Source organism: Nycticebus coucang, chromosome 14 (assembly GCF_027406575.1).
Source record: "Nycticebus coucang isolate mNycCou1 chromosome 14, mNycCou1.pri, whole genome shotgun sequence".
NCBI classification, from domain to species: Eukaryota; Metazoa; Chordata; class Mammalia; order Primates; family Lorisidae; genus Nycticebus; species Nycticebus coucang.
This window is the reverse complement of record NC_069793.1, coordinates 78,983,351-79,004,379: the sequence shown is the minus strand read 5'-3', so window position 1 is coordinate 79,004,379 and position 21,029 is coordinate 78,983,351. Positions and strand designations below refer to the sequence as shown.

Genomic DNA, 21,029 nt, shown 5'->3' with positions numbered 1-21,029 from the left:
CATTGCAATTAGGGAAGAAAAGGCGATCAAGGGTATCCACATAGGGTCAGAAGAGATCAAACTTTCACTCTTCACAGATGATATGTTCGTATATCTGGAAAACACTACGGATTCTACTACAAAACTTTTAGACGTGATCAAGGAATATAGCAATGTCTCAGGCTACAAAATCAACACCCATAAATCTGTAGCCTTTATATATACCAACAATAACCAAGCCGAACAAACAGTCAAGGACTCTATTCCGTTCACAGTAGTGCCAAAGACGATGAAATATTTGGGAGTATACCTAACAAAGGATGTGAAAGATCTCTACAAAGAGAACTATGAAACTCTAAGAAAAGAAATAACCAAAGACGTTAACAGATGGAAAAACATACCATGCTCATGGCTGGGAAGAATCAACATTGTTAAAATGTCCATACTGCCCAAAGCAATATATAACTTTAATGCAATTCCTATTAAAGCTCCATTGTCATACTTTAAAGATCTTGAAAAAATAATACTTCGTTTTATATGGAATCAGAAAAAACGTCGAATAGCCAAAACATCACTGAGCAATAAAAAGAAAGCAGGAGGAATCACGCTACCAGACCTGAGATTGTACTATAAATCCATAGTGATCAAAACAGCATGGTACTGGCACAAAAGCAGAGAAGTAGATGTCTGGAACAGAATAGAGAACCAAGAGATGGATCCAGCTACTTACCATTATTTGATCTTTGACAAGCCAATTAAAAACATTCAGTGGGGAAAAGATTCCCTATTTAACAAATGGTGCTGTGTGAACTGGCTGGCAACCTGTAGAAGATTGAAACTGGACCCACACCTTTCACCATTAACTAAGATAGACTCTCACTGGATAAAAGATTTAAACTTAAGACATGAAACTATAAAAATACTTGAAGAAAGTGCAGGGGAAAAAACTCTTGAAGGAATCGGCCTGCGTAAATATTTTATGAGGAGGTCTCTCCAGGCAATTGAAGCAGTATCAAAAATACACTACTGGGACCTGATCAAAGTGAAAAGCTTCTGCACAGCCAAGAACATAGTGAGTAAATCAAGCAGACAGCCCTCAGAATGGGAGAAAATATTTGCAGGTTATACCTCCGATAAAGGTCTAATAACCAGAATTCACAGAGAACTCAAATGTATTAACAAGAAAAGAACACATGACCCCATCTCAGGGTGGGCAAGGGACTTGAAGAGAAACTTCTCTAAAGGAGACCGACGCCAGATCTACAAACACATGAAAAAAAGCTCATCATCCTTAATCATCAGAGAAATGCAAATCAAAACTACTCTGAGATATCACCTAACCCCTGTAAGAGTAGCCCATATAACAAAATCCCAAAACGAGAAATGTTGGCGTGGATGTGGAGGAAAGGGCACACTTCTACATTGCTGGTGGGAATGCCCATTAATACGTTCCTTCTGGAAGGATGTTTAGAGAACACTTAGAGACCTAAAAATAGACCTGCCATTCGATCCTACAATCCCTTTACTAGGTTTATGCCCAGAAGACCAAAAGTCACAATATAACAAAGACATCTGTACCAGAATGTTTATTGCAGCCCAATTCATAATTGCTAAGTCATGGAAGAAGCCCAAGTGCCCATCGACCCATGAATGGACTAGCAAATTGTGGTACATGTATACCATGGAATACTATGCAGCCTTAAAGAAAGATGGAGATTTTACCTCTTTCATGTTTACATGGATGGAGCTGGAACATATTCTTCTTAGCAAAGTATCTCAGGAATGGAAGAAAAATTATCCAATGTACTGAGCCCTACTATGAAGCTAAATTATAGCTTTCACATGAAGACTATAACCCAACTATAGCACAAGACTTTGGGGAAAGGGCCAAGGAAGGGGAAGGGAGGGGGAAAGTTTTCGTGGAGGAAGGGTAATGGGTGGGGCCACATCTATGGTGCATCCTAGAATGGGTACAGGCGATTGCTCTAATGTACACAGGTATGATTTAACAATAAAAAAAAAGAATGTGTTTCAACTCTATCCAGAATAATACAAAAGATGTGACGTCAACATCTTTTTATGGCTGAATAGTATTCCATAGTATGTATATACCACAATTTGTTAATCTATTCCTGAGTTATCTCCACATATGGCAATTGTAAATTGAGCTGTGATAAACAATTTAGTGCACTTGTCCTTATGATAAAATGATTTTTTTTTCTTCCAGGTAGATGCCTACTAGTGGGATTGTGGAGTCAAATGGGAGAGCTAATATGAGTTCCTTGAGGATTCTCCATACTTATTTCCAAAGAGCCTATGTTAGTTTACAGTCCCACCAACAGTGTAGAAGTGCTCCCCTCTTTTCATATAGCACCAACATCTGCAACTCTGGGACACTGTGATGTGGGCTATTCTCACTGGGGTTAAGTGATACCTCAGGGTAATTTTGATTTTCATTTCTCTGATGATTAGTAATAATGAGCATTTTTTAAAAATAAAATCATAGCTGTGTACATTAATGAGATCATGGGGCACCATACACTGTTTTTATATACCATTTGACATATTTTCATCACATTGGTTAACATAGACTTCCTGGCACATTCTTAGTTATTGACACTAGGGCCTTTAAAATGTCTTTCCCAGCTTCTACAGTGGCTCTCGTAATTATGTTTTAAATAACCTTCATTTAAAAGTTTAAATGTTTCTTCTTCTATGCTAAAAACCCTTCATTCTCCTATCATTTCATTAAAGCCTGTTGTAGACATTAGATGCTTTCTTTTAAAAGCAAAGTTATATCCCAACCTGTATAGTATCAACCCTTCTTAGGAAGAGAACCCAGACACTATTTAATTAGGAAAATGACATTATTTTCTTGGGTTGAAAGCTTAAGATTGCAACAATATTAAGCACAAATTTTGATAGGCCACAACTATGCAATATATGCCACTAAAATATCCTTGTCCCTTAAATACTTCCTAATAGAATTTCTTTTACTCTGAGCCTTTCAGGGGTGTCCAATCTGCAGCCAGTGGGCTGCATGTTGATTTTATAAGGACATTTTTGCTTATCTGTGGTATCTAGATATCATCAAAAATAATTATACATGGATTTTTTTTTTTTTTTGCTAATCAGCTTTTGTGAGTGTTTGTGTATTTCATGTGTGGTCCAATGCAACTCTTCTTCCAATGTGTCGCAGGAAGGCAAAAGGCTGGACACCCATGTGACTTTAGATATTGTTATCAAAGGCTTGTTTTTCTCTCTCTGAAGTTGTTTGTTTCTTCCCAGTTGGCAGCATTTTAATAATGGGAAGTGCTTCACTCTAGAGGAGCAGTGAAGCAGAGAAAAGCTTCATGGAGCCTTACTGAGAGTAAAGACATACACATTAATTCAGACTCCCCTTTCTATCTGGTTCTTTCTATTAAGTAAAGAAAGTTATTTTAAAAAATCATATGGACATATGTACATATAGAGAGAGTTAGAGTTTGGTGGGATTTTTTTCTTTTTCTTTGTCTTTCTTTTTTACTTTTACTTGTGCAGATCAAAAACCTGCATAACGCTGGTAAAGCTTTCTGACATCGTGCAGTTCCTTTCTGTGAGTCATTAAGTTGTTGAAGCCCAGAAAATCAAATTTAATTTAGAGCTGTTTGATAATGTAGTAACACAGTAAATTGTGATTCATCAATTAGCTCACATGGATTTTTTTAGAAAATCCAAAACATGCTTACGTCAAGTCTATGGTCATTGTCAGTCTATATTTTTGCTGATTATAATATAAAATATAAATTATGTTTTATATTTATATTTATAATATATTTTATATTTATAATATATTTTTGCTATCATTACACCTTTAGTTGATAATACCCAATTCTTAGTTAAATGATACATCCAAATTCATTCTGAATGAGAATGCACAAATGTCTGTGTTTATAAATCTGTTAAATAAATTACTAAGGTCATTCATTCATTCATTCATTCTTTTGTCCTTCATGAAGCCTTTCTTGTCAGGTTATGTGTTAGGCAATGCAGTTATCTGGTCCTTGAACCACAGAGCTCTCAATCTTCAGTGCTATGTATAAATTCTTCTAAGATGGAAAACTAAACTGAAATTGGAATCCTATTTTAAAAAAGTGGTTTTATGTTAAAAATTAGTCTTTCTGGCTGATTCGTAAATTCTAATGATGTTGCCAAGACACGTATCAGAAATAGGAAACAGCCAATTTGAGAATTTTCTTGCTCAGAGGTTTCGCTTGGCTGAGACAGACTCTGTGATCGATGGGAGTGGAATGTTAGTTAGATTACTTTAAACAACTCTTCATACACTCTCTATGTACATCTATTGAAATGCAAGGTGCCTGGCTGTATTTAAAATGTATCTATTTCTCTTTGTATATACAAATCAATTCAAAGTTTAGTTGGATGGCTAAAACAATTTGTCACTTGAAATTTCAAAATGTGTCCTACTTTGCTTTTTTCTTAGTACTAGTGAAGTATTGGGCATGGTTACACAGTCCAGGGCCTTCCAATAAATCTAACAAAAGAATAATAGAGACAACTTAACTGAGCTTGAGCCATCGAAGGAAGGAAAGACATTCCTTAATTGAATACTATTTTGCTATAGCAAAAAGTGGCACATAGGAGTACTACCATTATCAATGAATTTTAAGGTCACACTTTGGTGTTTCATCATAAAAATTTTAAAGATATTAAAAAATAATTTCCCTCATCATTGTAACATTGGCCCTAGGTGATTTATTCTTTGTATTCTCATAATGTATATTTTGTATTTTTTTCTCCTTTGAAAAATCACAGAATTGTAAGGGATATGATAATCTTTGATCATTTTTTGCAGCATCTTACTTCAATATTTTAGAATAGCTTGGATTATGTTCCATTTGAATGAAAATATATAATCACAAATGTCAAGAAAGTGTTGTCTCTTTACAGTGAAGATAAGCATCTAACCTCCAAGCATTTTAAAAAATGCAGCTGTCTCTTCTGCATGTATTTAATAATTCTTCTATTTTTTTTTTGTTTCTTATTTACAGGTCAATGGGACAGAAATTGAATATGAATTTGAAGAAATTACACTGGAGAGAGTAAGAAAAAAAATTTTTTTAATCCAAAGTCCAAATCTTGCATTCCATATTCTGTATCATACTAGGTTGTCTTATGAAATTATACAATTGTCTGTTCTAAGCTGGAAGTCTTCACAGCGCTCACAATCAGAATATTAATGAAATGCTAGCAGTGGAGAGCATTGAGACAGCAGATAAAATCATCAGAACATAAACTGCATTGCCAGGATTTGGGGAATTGAATGAGAAAGAGAAATGTTCGATGAGCTTATAGAGCATTTTATTTTTAATGTTGTTATTACTAGTGTTTTGGCTCCACATTATGTGTGTGTGTGTATATATATGTATAACAAGATATTCTCATTTCCGTAATATTGATATTTCATCATAACTACATAACTACAATGTAACCATATATTTCCTATTTAGTTTTAAAGGAAAACTAAATCACATAAACTAAAACTCCATAGGGAAAAACATAACAGCCCCACAAAGCTCTGCAAATATGCTGGTAGGGACTTGGCAAAGTCTTTTGACAAATTAAAGAAACTGTGCAACACAGCCCCAATGTATTTAGACTTTTTTTTTTTTTGTAGAGACAGAGTAGAGTCTCAGGTAGAGTGTCATGACATCACACGGCTCACAGCAACCTCTAACTCTTGGGCTTACGCGATTCTCTTGCCTCCTGACCAGCTGGGACTACAGGCACCCGCCACAACACCCGGCTATTTTTTTTTTTTTAATTGCAGTTTGGCTGGGGCTGGGTTTGAATCCGCCACCTTCGGCATATGGGGCCCGTGCCCTACTCACTGAGTCACAGGCACCGCCCATATTTAGACCTTTTACAAAAAAATTGGAAAAAGACCCATGACCATCTAGTAAAACATGAAAAGACATTAGCAAGACACTCATCAAAAAAAAAAAAAAAAAACAATAAACGTGGGAAAACCTGTTCCACCTCATTAAGAACAAAGAAAGACAAGGAGAATGAATCATTTTTGTCTCTTCAATTGGCAAAAATTTGAAAGGAATATGAATATTTAGCACCAATGCAAAGTTCTGGAAATTCGTGCAAACCTAAATGAACAATTTGGAAATCTGAATCAAAAGCTATTAAAATGGGTATACTTTTAGACCCAGAAATCATACTTACAAGAATGTCCAAATATACAAACAGTGTTCATATTAGTGTTGTTTATAATAGTGAAAATTGGAAAAGATAAACATTTAATAATAAAAAGAGAAGAAAAATCTTGTTTATACATCTACATAATAAAAATTATATTAAATATTTTAAAATAGTATTTTAGAAAAAATAATTATAAGAGTACATGGTTTACCTAGGTTATACTATTAAATTTTAAAAGTTTTAAAATGACACTTAAAACATGATCCAATAAACAATACTATCCACACATTATACACTTAAATAAACATATGGATAAATCCCAGAAGGATAAACACCAAAATATTAAAAGCAGCTAACTTTTCTTAAGGATTTTTTGGGAAATTTTTACTTTTTTCTTTTTGTTTACATTTATTTCTTAAACCTTCTATCATAAATGTATAATACATTTATAGTAAGAAATCAAAATGTAAGTATGCTTCTGTAGGCTGTCATTCAAGCATGAGTTGAGATTTTGACCTATAATTTATATCTTCTTTTTAGTTTACTGATTATTCTTATTCCTGAGTCAGGGGATTTTTCATTTTCAACCTAATTTTTATTGAGTGTGAGTGATTTTAAGAGGAAACGTACATTGAAAGTTAAATATTTTACAGATGGGTTCTTTAAAACTTACATTATGGACTTTGATATAATTCTAATGGTATGCCAAGTAGGGAAAAGGAAGGCTTATGGAAAACTAGCCCAAATGAGTATAAAAGAACCCATTTCTGCTAAATCACTAATCCTTTCTCCAGGACTATGTGATTTGTGAGATGCAGTACAAAATAGAAATGTGGAGTGCTTCTAAACACAGAACTCAACGAAACTGAACAAGTCTCATGCTGAGAAAGCTGACTCTTCATTTTTCTGCCCACCCAATGCACATAAACATCTTAAACAGAACACCATTTAGTTACCTTGGTTTTGTAGGTGGAAAAATAAATATAAGTTAATGCTGGTGTGAGATAGAACATTCAGTAGGAGTAAGACAATGGTGTGTTCCAGTCTGGGTTCTGATACTTACTTGCTTTCGGATCTTGAACATGTCAGATCACTTTTTTTTTTTTTTTAAGACAGAGTTTCACTATGTTGCCCTTGGTAGAGTGTCATGGCATCATAGCTCACAGCAACCTGTAACTCTTGTGCTCAAGCGATTCTCTTGCATCAGCCTCCCAAGTAGCTTGGGACTATAGGCGCCCACCACAACACTGGGTTATTTTTTTTAGAGAGGGACACTTGCTCAGGCTGGTCTCAGGCTCCTGACCTCAGGGCAATCCCACCCGCCTGGGCTGGTATTACAGGCGTGAGCCATGGCACCTGGCCTAGGTAACCTTGTTTACTTCTACTGTAGGGTCTCAGATCATACTCTGAACCTTGATACAGCCTATGAAATTCACCCCCTACAAAGCCTCCATGTCAAGCACTATCTTCTCTGAATACCACCTCCTTCCTATCTTCATCTTTTATCCTAGTACCCCCCCCTTCTAAAAATTCTTCAGCTCCTTCAGAACTGTGAATCATTGATTTCAGCATTTCCCCCTCCCCAGTTTTCACCTTCTTTATGCCTTTTCTTCCCTCCTCACTTAACTGATCCATCCCTTTAATTCTCCTTCTCCTGCACTCTCACTGTGTCTTCTTCTCTCTCCTATTTTGTGTTCATCCAGCAAAACCCCAGCCCTGTTTAACTTACCCTGGTTAAACCAACACATTCCTCATTCCTTGCCAGCACTTGAGCAACCAAACGTGGCTAGAGAAACACTCACTCACCTCACTTTAAATTTTTAACCACTGATTTCGAGTGATCTCTCAAAGCCCTCAGCAATTCTTATCCATTTATTTAGAAAAAAAAATTTTTTTTTCTCATTCTTTAGGACAAAAATTCACATCTTATTTTATCTTCTTGTACCTCATACTCCCTCTTTCATCCTCACTTTCAGCTGTTGACCTCCCTTCATATGCTATTGAGAAAATCCAAGCAGTCAAATAAAAACCACCTCACTTTTCTACTACCAGATCTGCTAGCATACTCTCCCTGTGACAACAAAAGAAATGTCCCATTGCTTTCTGAGGCCAGCTCTTTACTTGTTACCTGCACTCCATAACCTCCTGTCAGTGTAGTGACTTTCCTTCTGCATTTATCTGCTCACTTTTCTATAATATCAATCACTTTTGTTTTTCCTCAAAAAAATTTAAATTGGAGATTGTGTCATATTTTTCTTCTTAAAAAAAAAAAAAGAAAGAAAGAAAAAATCTTCCCCCTACTATTGTCTATTATTCTATTTTGCTTTACCAGAAATGTAGGGAAATTATCTATTTTCATTAACTCTATTACCTCACTTTCTTATTTTAATTTATTTTAGGTTTTCACCTCCACCGTAATACTAAAATTATTTCTACCAAAAGTCATAATAACTTCCATCTTGCCAAATCCCAGCATCAGTTTTCAGTCCTGACTTCTCCTTAGCACCTGATGCTTCTTCCTTCCCCAAAGATGTTAATTTTCTAACCCCAAGAACAAAACACTGTCCTGTTCCTTCACTACCTCGTTTGCTACCATTTTTCAGTCTCCTTTCTGGTTCTTCCTCTAATGTTGGAGCACTCCTCATACGCAGTGAATAGACCTCCTCTCTATCTTTGCTTAGGCCTGAGGTGATCTAATCTAGACCCAAACCTTCAAATACCCACTGCCATCTGATAACTCCAAAATCTGAAGCTATGACCCTGAGCTCTGAATGTACATCACTGTCTGGTTAGCACCTCTGCTTGAATACCCAGAAGGCCTTTTCCCTGTTCGCCCTCCTCTCAGCGCCGAGGCTGCTTCTACCTTTACTAGTCTTTATCTTACCTATTTAGTTTTATCACTTCCCTTACTTTTCAATCCAAAGAAAAATCTAAAAGTCTTGCTGAATTTTTCTTTTTTCCTAGCATCCTGAGCAAGTCCCACTGATGCTATCATAAAGATATATTTCAAGGATCAATCAGATCTCACCACCTCTTCCACTGAATCCTGGTTCAAACCAGTATCCGCCCTTGCCTAGACCACTGTAGGAGCTTCCACTTTCGCCCCACTACTCTCCTCCAAGTAACCAGAATTGTCTTTTTCAATATATAAACAATATCATACCACTTTTATTTTTTAAAAGCCCCCAAAAGTAATAATTATACTCATTGTCTTCACCTGCATACCCTCACATGTGACCCTTATTCACTGTGAGCCTCATGCCTGTAATCCTAGCACTCTGGGAGGCTGAGGTGGAGGATTGCTTGAGCTCACAAGTTCGAGAGCAGCCTGAGCAAGAGTGAGACCTTGTCTCTACTAAAAAAAAAAAATAAAAAGCAGTAATCTAACAAAAACTTCCTTTATACCTGGTTGTTTTTTCTTTGTTAGATATTAAACAACTAAAAATAAAGAAGTTATAGTCCTTGCTATATGCTTTTACAACTTACACTTTCTCTATATCTAATTTCTATATTATTTAATTTAATAGTAATCATATTTTAGTAAACTCTTATAGGGTGGGTACTGCTAATTCCATTTTAGATATTAGTATACTGACACTAAGAGATTAAATTACTTGGCAGAAGTCACAGTGTTATAAGGAACAGAGTTAGAATTCAGTCCTATGTCCAGCAGATGGTAGAACTTGATCTTATTATCACTGAATTAGACTACCCTCACAATTAAGCACAAATTTTATTTCCTCCAAGAAGTATCTCTTGACTTACCCTGGTAGGTAACATGCCTCTTCATAAACTAACACAGAGAACTTATCATACTAAACGATGAATAACGTCTGTCTCTAATGCCAGCCTCTGAATTCTCTGACGGAAGGCATTCTATCATAGTGTTCTTTAGATTACCATCGTAGCAAAAGGAAAGGAAAAGTCACTGGACAATTTGTGGACAAGTTGATGACTCTTCCTCTACAGAAGATTTGTTCAAGGATTGGCCACTTGCTATACATGGCAACACCTACTATATCTCATGTTTATTTGTCAGACATTTACTGAAAACAGGTACTAGTCATGGACCTTGTTTCATAGGACTTTACAGCCTGGTAGAGACGCACAGAAGCAAATAGGCAAAAAGTATGAAGAAAAATAGAGTGCTGTGAATAAATGGCCAGAATGGAGTACTTTTAAAAGTCTTTATGCCTGAGATGACAGAGGTGAGGAGACACGCCAAGTAAAGGGAGTGAAAGAAGAAGGCATCTCAGACAGGGAGTAACAGATGCTAATGTTCATGGGCCCTTGGAAAAGTAAAATGCTCAAGGAGTGGCAAGTGGTTCCAAATGACTGTGCTTTAAGTTATGAAGTAGGGCTTAAAGAAAAGAAACTAGGCTAGAGAGATGGACAGGGCATCCATGGCTGCCTTGAATGTTATACTAAGAGGTGTAAACTTTGTTCTAAAAGCTATGAAGAGCTTTTCAAGAATTTAAACTATAAAATTGACATAATCATGGTTGTATTAGAAAGAAATCACTTTGGCTGCAACATTCCATATACATTTTATAGGATGTGGACATCCATGATATATCAATACTTTGGACATCCTGGGCTCTCATAGTGCAAGCAAAGGAGCAGAGTGAAGTTCATGCTTCTGAGTAATTTATCCATTCTCCAGGTGTAAAGTTAATAGGTTACAAAGCCCCAACAAGATTTGTAACAAGAGTATCGTGGATAACAGATTGATCACACCTTCACTACCCTGGCCAGCAGGCATGACTGCAACTTAGCAGAGATGCTGAAATGACGACAGATCTACCAGCTACCTCCTCTGACTCCCTGACACCTCCCACCCCCACCAAAAAAAGAACATTTGGAGTCTTTCCTGACAGCTGCAGAATGGATAGCCATGCAGTACTATTTTAATATTCTGTTTGACAAGTCAGAGATATTCTTTTGCAGCTAATAAAAAAAAATCAAAATCAATGATCTGAGCCATTTTTTCAAATATAAATCATTGACTTTTGTTAGTTATTCTTTCAACTATGCTGAAACAAATAGATTTATAAGGGAGGGAGAAATGACTAATTTATTGCATCCTGCAAATTCCTCCAAATGAAGCAAATGTGGTATAAAGTAGGTAACATGGCAATTGTTCAGACAAAGTTTGTGAATTGTCAGCTAAGAAGAAACCCATTGTCAACTGGAGACCTCTCTAGCTTCACCCAGATAGCAAATTAATTAGAAGCCATTAGATGTTTGATTCGCTTAGGCCAAATTCCTTTATCTCACATTGTTCTTCATAAAAATTCATAAATTCAAATACAATTAGGGATATATTATTTCAAATAATGTAGAAACTTTGGGCTTCTAAATTCCTCATGTTAGGGGATCTCTTTAGCTATTTTCAATTAATAGTAACAGGAGGGAAAAGCCAGGGTTCTATTAGATACTTGCTAGGATTTCAATTTTTATATGGTCAACTATAGCAAAATCTTATTCTAGTTTAATTCAATAATTTTTGATAAAAGATAAGTTTTTTAAATGAACTTCAAAGTTTTGTACATCCAGTTGTCAGTGTGTATTTAAATATGTTTGAAATATATGCATTTGTGTATTTAAGTGTATATTTAGAGATAAACATGCATTTACATAATATGTGTGAATTTTAATGAGAATATATTGGCTTTGACTTTGGCTTTGGCTTTTACAAGAGTTATAGAACAAAAGTAGGCATATAAAGCCCATGGAGGCTGGGCACAGTGGCTCACATCTATAATCCTAAACACTCTGATGGGCTGAGTGGAAGGATCACTTACGGTCAGGAATTTAAGAACATACTGAGCAAAGCAAAACCCTGTCTCTACTAAAAGGAGAAAAATTATCTGGGTATTGTGGTGCACATCTGTAGTCCCAGTTACCTGGGAGGCTGAGCCAGGAAGATCACTTGAGCCCAGGAGTTTGAGGTTGCTGGAAGGTAAGCTGAGACCGTGGCACTATAACCCTGGCAAAGAGCCAGACTCTGTCTCAAAAAAAAAAAAAAAAAACAATGGGAAAAACAATGGGAAGAAGGATAGTTGTATAGTCTTTCATTCTTTGGACTCAAAGTTTGTTTAGAATCTAGAATAAGCCACTTCCTCTTTGACCTTTAATGAGTTACTTAACCTACTATTAAGGCTTTGGTTTCTTCAAAATGAATAAGATACTATTATCTACTTCATAGTATTATAGTGAAATATGGAAATAATATATATAAAATGTCTAAAGTAGTAGCTGGAACATGTTAGATAATATTATTAGTTATTATAGTTGACAAATATTTGCATAGACATTTATCTAGACACTATTTTTTATTTTTGAAGTTGACATTGCTGGTATAACTTCAAGCTATGATTCTACCTCCAGGGAAAATGGCAAATACATACTTCTGCTTGTGTGTGTTAGTCAGTGTCTGTATTTGTGATAAATGATAAGCCCCTGAAATGATCTCTGAAATGTACCTATACACAATTATCAATATACTTTTCAGTATGTTAAGTGTATAAATGGAATCTGCTCTTGAATTTGCAGCCATAACTAACTTAAGTTATTCTAGAATAACTTAAGACTATTTGCACCTCTACCTTTTTCTTCTTTTTTAACCCACAAGAATTTAGTTCCAGGCTAGATAAGCAATTGGTGTGTTTTATTTTATTTTCAGTGGTTTGAGATTATATTTGCTTCAGATGCTTTGATATCTCTTTAAGATATTTTATTTTAGCAATCCTCCATTTCTAATCTCTACATGTGATATAGCAAATAGCTATTGTTTTGTCTGTGCATTAAAACCACCCCTTATTTCTGAAGAATATCTCCTTCTTTTGGGGAACCACTCCTGATCTTATTCCAGCCATGTGATCCTGGGAAACACTGACAGTTATAATATGCCTAGGCACCCAGTTTGATTGGTCTATAACTGCTCATCTGAATTACCTGGAGAGTTAGTAAAAAATAATACTGATACTGGAGCCCTGCCCTTGACCTGCTGAATCTGAATATCTGAGGGTGAAGCATGGGCAAACTTATTTTGAAACTATCCTGCGTGATTATGAAATACAGTTTAGAGGCTGGCATCTGAGCCAGACCGAGTCCATCAGAGTATTCCACAGAAAGCTCCACACTGAGGGTGGGGGTAGGGAGGAGCAGCATTCTCACTGTGTAGTAAAGTGTGAGATGGGAGTTAGACAAATGGTCACCAAGTGAACTTTTTGCCAGGTCAGTAATGAGATAGAATGAGCTCTCCTAGAGAATGAGCCTTCCTGCAAAGCAGGCAAGAGCTGGAGACAAGAGGCGGGAACTGAAAGAGAGAGAGCGGTCAGCATCTAACTCTTGTGTCATGACTGTCCTAAGGACCCAACCAGACACCATTTCCTTTCTTAAATTCTTAGAGCCAGACTGCTTCAAATCAGGCATTTGTAATTTGCCAACAAGAGACTTTATACAAATGTATCTTGGAGTTGTATTTTAGCAGTCACTATGCTGACCTTTTTTTGGGTAGGTCATGTCCTATGCCATGCTGCTACAGCCTCTTCTCAAAAATGTTGCATTTCTTTATTTTTTCTAAATTCTAGTCATGGCTCTCACAGTGAGGTGAAGTAATAAAGCAAAGCTCTCCAGTAGAACAGTGTTGGAAGGCTGCAGGAAACCTTAATACCCTGCCCCCCCCCCGCTCCCTGCCCAATTCTCACATCCAGTCTCCTTTAACCCATGACTGGGTTCTAACTCCCAATAAATTCTAACTCCCAATTTATTGCTAAAATAAAATATCTTAAAGAGATATCAAAGCATCTGAAGCAAATATAATCTCAAACGAGCAATTTTTTTAAAGTGGCAAGTGAAAAGAACAGCTAGGGACAGGTATATAAATTTAGGTTTCCACTATCTAGAAACTTTTCAAATTTGGAAAACAAACAGGCTTTTGTATGTGTGGGAAATGCTTTGCAGCATTAACCATTGGACTCAGAAGTGGGAAAAAAGAATTGAGTGTTAGAAATACAGTTTACAGACAAATATTTGGAGTGTCATTAATCTAACTTTTCCTTGGATGCAAGCATCTAAGTCTCAGGATTAAGGAGCGCCTGGTAAACATACCTCAAAGGGCTGAGCTAGATGAATCGGCACAAAATACAGTTAGCTGAAAGTCAGCTGCTGACTCTCGCCTGCTCCATTTTTCTCCATAAACTCCCAGCTGAGTTATCTTCCCTCTCTCACCTCACAAACCCTCTGTCACCAGATTATTTATAAGCACTCTCTTCCAGTTCATTAGTTCAAGCCTTAGCGCCCTCACATCTCTAAACTGGCCAATAAATTTTCTTCTTTGAATCACTCGTTGGAATGTTATACCCATCTTTCTTTGACATAGATCCTGAATCTTACAGCACATTTAATGCTGTGACGTACTGTATAACAGTGTTTGGTAAATGATGGACCACATATATGACAGTGGTACCATAAGGTTTTAATACTCTGTTTTTACTATATCTTTTCCATGTTTAGATGCACAAATACTACTGTGTTACAATTGCCTACAGGAAGAGGCTCAACATCGGAGTAATATCTGATTATTAGGTTCTAGGTCTGAAGAAATAGTAAAAGGTGGAGATTTTGTTGTTTCCAACCGAGCAAATCCTAATTGATCTGGGTATATTTTCTGTAGCTCAACTGTCAGGCTAACAGAGGGTATAAATAACCTGAGTCACTCCTAGTATTCCTTTTTTCCAATTACTTCATTATCTCTGGAATGATCCCACAGTTCTACGTCCTTACACAAAAACATGGCAACCCATGCATTGTTTGGCCTATCCCCATGAGTAAATGCTGCAGTGTCCACTGCCCATCTCAGCTGCCCCATTTGTTGCCTATCTTCCTATTTCTCTCTTCCTACCCCAGATTTTCATTCAGATCTCTACCTTCTCCCACATAACCTGTGTGCTTTGCTAGAGTCTGGGGTGACTTTGAACTATAGGGGTGGATTCTTTTTTTTTTTTTTTAAACGGACTCTCTGTTGCCCCTGTTTATAGTGACATGGTGTCATAGCTCACAGTGACCTTGAACTCCGGGGCCCTAACGATCCTCCTGCCTCAGCCTCCCAAGTAGCTAGAAATATAGGTGCCTGCCACAATGCCTGGCTAGTTTTTCTATTTTTAAATAGAAGCTGGGTCTCACTCTTGCTCAGGCTGGTCTTGAACTCCTGAATTCAAGCAATCCACCTGCCTCGGCTTCCCAGCATGCTAGGATTATAGGCCTGGCCTGTGATTTAAGCCAATTAGCACATCCCATACTCCTATTGGCCTTTATCAGTGGTGGATGTATCACCTGATCAGTACAATCAGAGTGAATTCTATGATCCTTAGAATTCTGAGGCAGAAGCCCACCCTCCTTCTTGGGCATGAAATGAGGAAGCCTATATCTGGGATAGCAGCTTGGAGCCATTTTGTGACTATAAAGGGTTCTGTCTTTAGAATGAAGCAAGTATTTTAGATGGCATTGAGACTATGAATTAAACCATCTCTGAAACTCTCCTGAATCTTTATTACAGAAAATAATTAATATCCTTTATTGTGTTAGCCAGTTTGCTTTGAGGCCTTTGTTACAATGCAACTAAGCAAAACTGTAATACAGCAAGTCCTAGAATCTTTGGGAAACTGTGTAGGTCCCACCTTCTTAGACACACCTTAACATATTCATCTCTGAAAATTATTTTCTCTTCTTTCTTATTCAAAAGAATCACTCCCCACCCTACCCAGCCCCCATTCGGGAAACCTCACACTTATTCTCTCCTTCACCAAGACTTTCTGATTTTGTAGAGGACTCCTGCCTTTTACCTCCTTCACAATCCTTTACTTTTTTCTACAGGGTTAGGTTCTTTGAACCAAAGTAACAGAGTCTTAGCAGACTGCTTCCGAGTTCAACCCTGCCTCTGCATGTCTCCCCCACAATGAATACCTGTGTCAATGGGGAAAAAGGAAAAAAAACCTACAGAGAAAACACTAATATCTCCTAGCTATCCAGAGATACACAGAAGGAAAAACTGAAATGTATTTTAAGTATTTGAGAACTTATTAGAAACTATGAATTAAAAAGCTTACAGCTTATTTTCTATCTGCCTTAATCAGTTTGATAATTTTTAAACTTTCAAATTATCTATCCTTTGGAGAAAAAGAATGTATATACTATGAAAATGTTAAAATGTGTTAGAACATTTATGGTGCATTATCTGGTTTTAACGTGCAAAGCGTTTCATCTATATGGACTCACTCAGCTTAAACAATGTACTTTAGTCACTGAGAAAAATGTCACCTTATATTTAAGAGAAATGATAAATATTCACTGACGTTTGAACTTATATGCTAATCACTCTAATTATTATCTTATAGCTTATAAATAAGTCTATTACTTAAGTTAAGAAGCTTTATTTTACTGATGAAGAAACTGTGGTTCCAGTAAGTTAAGACATTCATGCAGGGTTTCAAAACTAGCGTAGGGCAGAGCTAGTTAATCTCTTTTCAATCACTGTGAGATAGCACTAGCAAATATGGAAGCTATGGAAGACTTTATGGAGTAAATTCTTGACCAATCATGATAGGTTCAGAATGCCTACAAGGATGATATGTACATTTATCAGAAGGAAAACAGCCAAAAGGCAGAATATCTGAGGCTAAAAGCAGCTCTAAGAAAAAGAGAAAGACAGTGGTAGATGAAGATGCATTATTTCTCTTCAAGCTATTTCTTATGTTTGGGAAATAAGCCACGCTCTGCTCCCCTCCTCTGTTTAAACTTTATTTAAAGTTTAGTAACGTTGCCATGATTGAGAAAAACAGCAACAAAAGTGACATCACATCTTGAATATCTTGCATATGTATCAATCATTTTTCTGATTTGTAAAAAAAATGTAGTTCAAGCAGTGTTTCAATCATGTTTCAGACATTGTCCTCATGAAGATCCATCTGTATTTTCTGAAGCTTAAAATTGATGAGGTGGTTCTTCTATGCATGAAGCATTATTGTTTCATTTATTTGATAGAATGTATATATTATGATTCATCTCATATTTTAATATCACTTCATTATTTTCAAATTATTTTTCAGTTATTTTATTTTATCCTCCAAAGTACCCTGTGAAATAGGAAAAGAAAACATGATTTTCCTCATTTTGCAAGTAAAAAAAAAGCTCAAATAGTTTTTTGTTTGTTTGTTTGTTTGTATTGTTAGGGATTCATTGAGGGTACAAGAAACCAGGTTATACTGATTGCATTTGTTAGGTAAAGTCCCTCTTACAATCCTGTCTTGTCCCCAAAAGGTGTGGCACACACCAAGGCCCCACCTCCTTCCCTCCTTCCCTCTCTCTGCTCTTCCGTTCCCCACCCCTCCCTCCTTAATAGTTTTTATATGAGTTCCTCCTATAAAAGGTCACTCAATACATAGCAAAGGTCAGTCCAAAATTCATGTGTTTAGTTTCCAGCCTCACTCCTTTTCCACTGTCTCTTCTTGTTTTGTTATTGGTTCTATTTTAATATCAAACAAATTCAAAGAATCATCCTATTCAGGTAAAACTAAAAATATCAAAATGTGGCACTGATTTCTCTATCAAACTAAGCTGAAATCAGATTAAAGGATTCCCTTATAGCAAATTAAATTTTAAATCACCCTAAGTCATTTAAACTTGATTCGCTAAAATCAACTAGTATACAAGTTAAGAGCCATGAGAGACATTTATGCATACCAAGTTTTTATCTCATACTGCCAATAAAAAGAACTCTTAAACTCTCTAATTTTGCTATTGAAAGGCTCTCCTTACATTGATTTGAATTCTCTCCTGATAATTTCTATCAAAATATTTTTACCAATGTAGCAAAATATTTCTATTTAAGAGTTTCCTTATATTGATTAGAATTCTCTTCTGATGATTTCTATCAAAATATGTTTACCAATATAGCAAAGTATTTTGAGTGTGGACTTTGTAGTAATTTAGCCCAAAACTAAATTATGGCTTTAACACTTACCAGCTTTGTGAATGTGAGCAAATCACTTAATCTCTCTGTGCCTTAGAGAGATTAAGTGTAACAGAGATGAAAATAATACCTACCTCATAGCGTTATTGTAAGAAATGCATAAGTTCATAAATTTAAAATATAGTACTTATAGCAGTGCCTAGTCCCAATAAGTATTATATAACAGCTAATCAGTAATATTAATTATTATTATTAATCCAGTTGCTGTTCATGTGGAAGGCCTTAAAAAGTCAGCCTTCACTTCCTCCCTTGAGTCTGCTATTCTGAAGACTCACCCATTCTCCTCATTTTTTTTTTTCCAGAGAGTCTTACTTTGTCGCCCTCAGTAGAGTACTGTGGCATTACAGCTCACAGCAACCTCCAGCTCTTGGGCTTAAGCCATTCTCTTGCCTGAGCCTCCCAAGTAGCTGCCACAACTCCCCGCTATTTTTTTTGTGCAGTTTGGCTGGGGCCAGGTTCGAACCTGCCACCCTCAGTATATGGGGCCAGCACCCTACTCACTGAGCCACAGGTGCCACCCTTCTTTTTTTTTTGAGACAGAGTCTCAAGCTGTTACCCCAGGTAGAGTGCTGTGGTGTCACAGCTCACAGCAACCTCAGACTCTCGGGCTTAAGCGATTCTCTTGCCTCAGCTTCCCAAGTAGCTGGGACAACAGGTGCCCACCACAACGCCCAGCTATTTTTGTTGTTGTTGTTGTTGCAGTGTCATTATTGTTTTAGCTGGCCAGGGACAGGTTTGAACCTGCCAGCATTGGTGTATGTGGTCGTCGGCCTACTTACCGAGCTACAGGCACTGCCTCCTCCTCATTTATTTAATGATTCTCCATATGGTCTTCTTCCTGTGGCAATTGTTCCAATTATTATTCCCTTCTCTAAATTTTTTTCTCATTCTCTAGATGTGCATTGAATACCCACTCTGGTGCCTGGAATTCATGGTTTGTTCACTGGACAAGCATGAATCAGTCACCCTTTCCCCCTCTGTGACAGGTGTAAAAGGCTGTGTAAATAGGGAGTGAATGACACAATCTCTGACCTCAGAGAGCTTAAGAGATAGAAGGGAAGTATTACTTTAAGGGACTACTACACCCTGAAGTGTCAACTAAGCTCGTCATCTTGTTCTACATAGCTATTCCATAACACAAAGAGAATCTATCCTTTGTTATTCACTTACTTGCTTTGCTGTGCTAAAGTGAAAACTCAGCCTTTTACATAGGCTGGTTGTTAAAAAGACCGTTTCTTAGTCCGTGCTATGCTTCTCGGTGCTGGAATTCAATGGTAAAATATACAAGTGACAAAATCTTTTGAAAGGAATATTTATTGCTGCTTCAAAATTAAACTCATGCCAGTGTTATTTAATCACCTCCTCTTGGGGCATGTTACCTTAGAGACAGTCTGTCTCCAGCTCTGACCATTTCCATAGAAATTACAGCACATGCTTTTCAGTATAGTCTATCACATTTGGCAGTGCCCCGAGGATGCTCTTAGGTGAACTGACCAAATGCTTTGCCAACACTTTTAGATGTAGTTGAAATGCAGCACATTACTCTGCTTTGACAATCGATGCATCACTCAGACTTGGCTGTTTTTCTGAAAAAGAAGGGAATTATTTTTTTGTTCAAACATAAAGAAAAATGCTCTGGAAATCTAAAGTTTGTTGCTAAATTCTTTTTTTTTTTTTTTTTTTGAGACAGGGTCTTGCTCTGTCACTCTCAGTAGAGTGTAGTAACAACATAGCTGACAGCGACCTCAAACTTTTGGGCTCAAGTGATCTTCTTGCCTCAGTCTCCCTGGTAGCAGGGAATATAAGTGTCTGCTATAATGCCTGGCTACTTTTTTTTTTTTAAGAGACGGGGTCTCACTTTTGTTCAGGCTGGTCTTGAACTCCTGAGCACAAGCAATTCACCTGCCCTGGCCTCCCAGAGTCCTTGGATTACAGGCGTGAGCCACTGTGTCCAGCCTTTTGTTGCTAAATGTATACATCATTTTATCTTATTTAATCCACTTTGAAACAAACTGTCTGAAGTAATTTTTATATCTATTCTGCAAACTGAAGTTTTGGGTGATTAAATTACTTGCATAAGATCACACAACTAGGAAGTGGTAGAGCCGAGACTGGTTCAAGTTCAAAATTTCACAAAGAAACGATTGCTCCATAGTTTCAGTGTTTCTCTTTCTCATTGTCAAGACTGGCCGTATTGTTTCACAGAGCCCTGTGATTGTTCCTCTGGAAAGCAAGACATTTGAACAGCTGATTAGAGGATTCTTGCCTCTAATTTCTAGGGGATGTTTTTCAGCTTGTACCTAAAGTCTGCATCTGTACTCAATGGGAAAGGGAGAGTAACGACCTTAAATGAAAGCAGTACTGACTGTGAAATCAGTTATCTTTAATCTCAAGGTTATTGAATTAATGAGTTAGTCATAGAAGGTTATGTATCATTCTTAGAATCCTAAGAAGGGAAACTGAATATTAACCCAGTTCACATCCATAATGCACCATTTACAGCCATGTGCAGATGAACCACATGGTGGAAACATCCTTTCATTCTTTCATATTATTTTAAGGTGAGTGCCCCATATACAGTAGTAGGTCTTTTAACTGAGTTGTCTTATGTGATAAAAATGATAAAATATCTGTTGATAATAATTTTGATAACAAATTGGTTCTCCCCAAATTTGTTTGAGTTTTGAAATATCTACTGTAATAATGAATACAAGATGTGCAGACAGCATTTTAAACACAAATACACACAAACATATGCAAAATGTGGTCATAGTCACCTGAACATTATTCCCTCCAGTATGTCTAA

The 21,029-nt window shown here is 36.7% G+C and overlaps 1 protein-coding gene across 20 annotated transcripts in view; it reads left to right on the top strand.

Annotated features, from left to right (window-relative positions):
• The window catches only part of DLG2 (discs large MAGUK scaffold protein 2), a 2,435,891-nt gene that overhangs the window by 1,533,852 nt on the left and 881,010 nt on the right, over positions 1-21,029 (top strand). For all 20 annotated transcript variants that reach the window (XM_053560224.1, XM_053560234.1, XM_053560232.1 and 17 more), the window contains one exon: positions 5,031-5,081. In XM_053560224.1, coding sequence (XP_053416199.1) covers positions 5,031-5,081 — 51 coding nt within the window. The remainder of the gene's footprint in view (positions 1-5,030; positions 5,082-21,029) is intronic.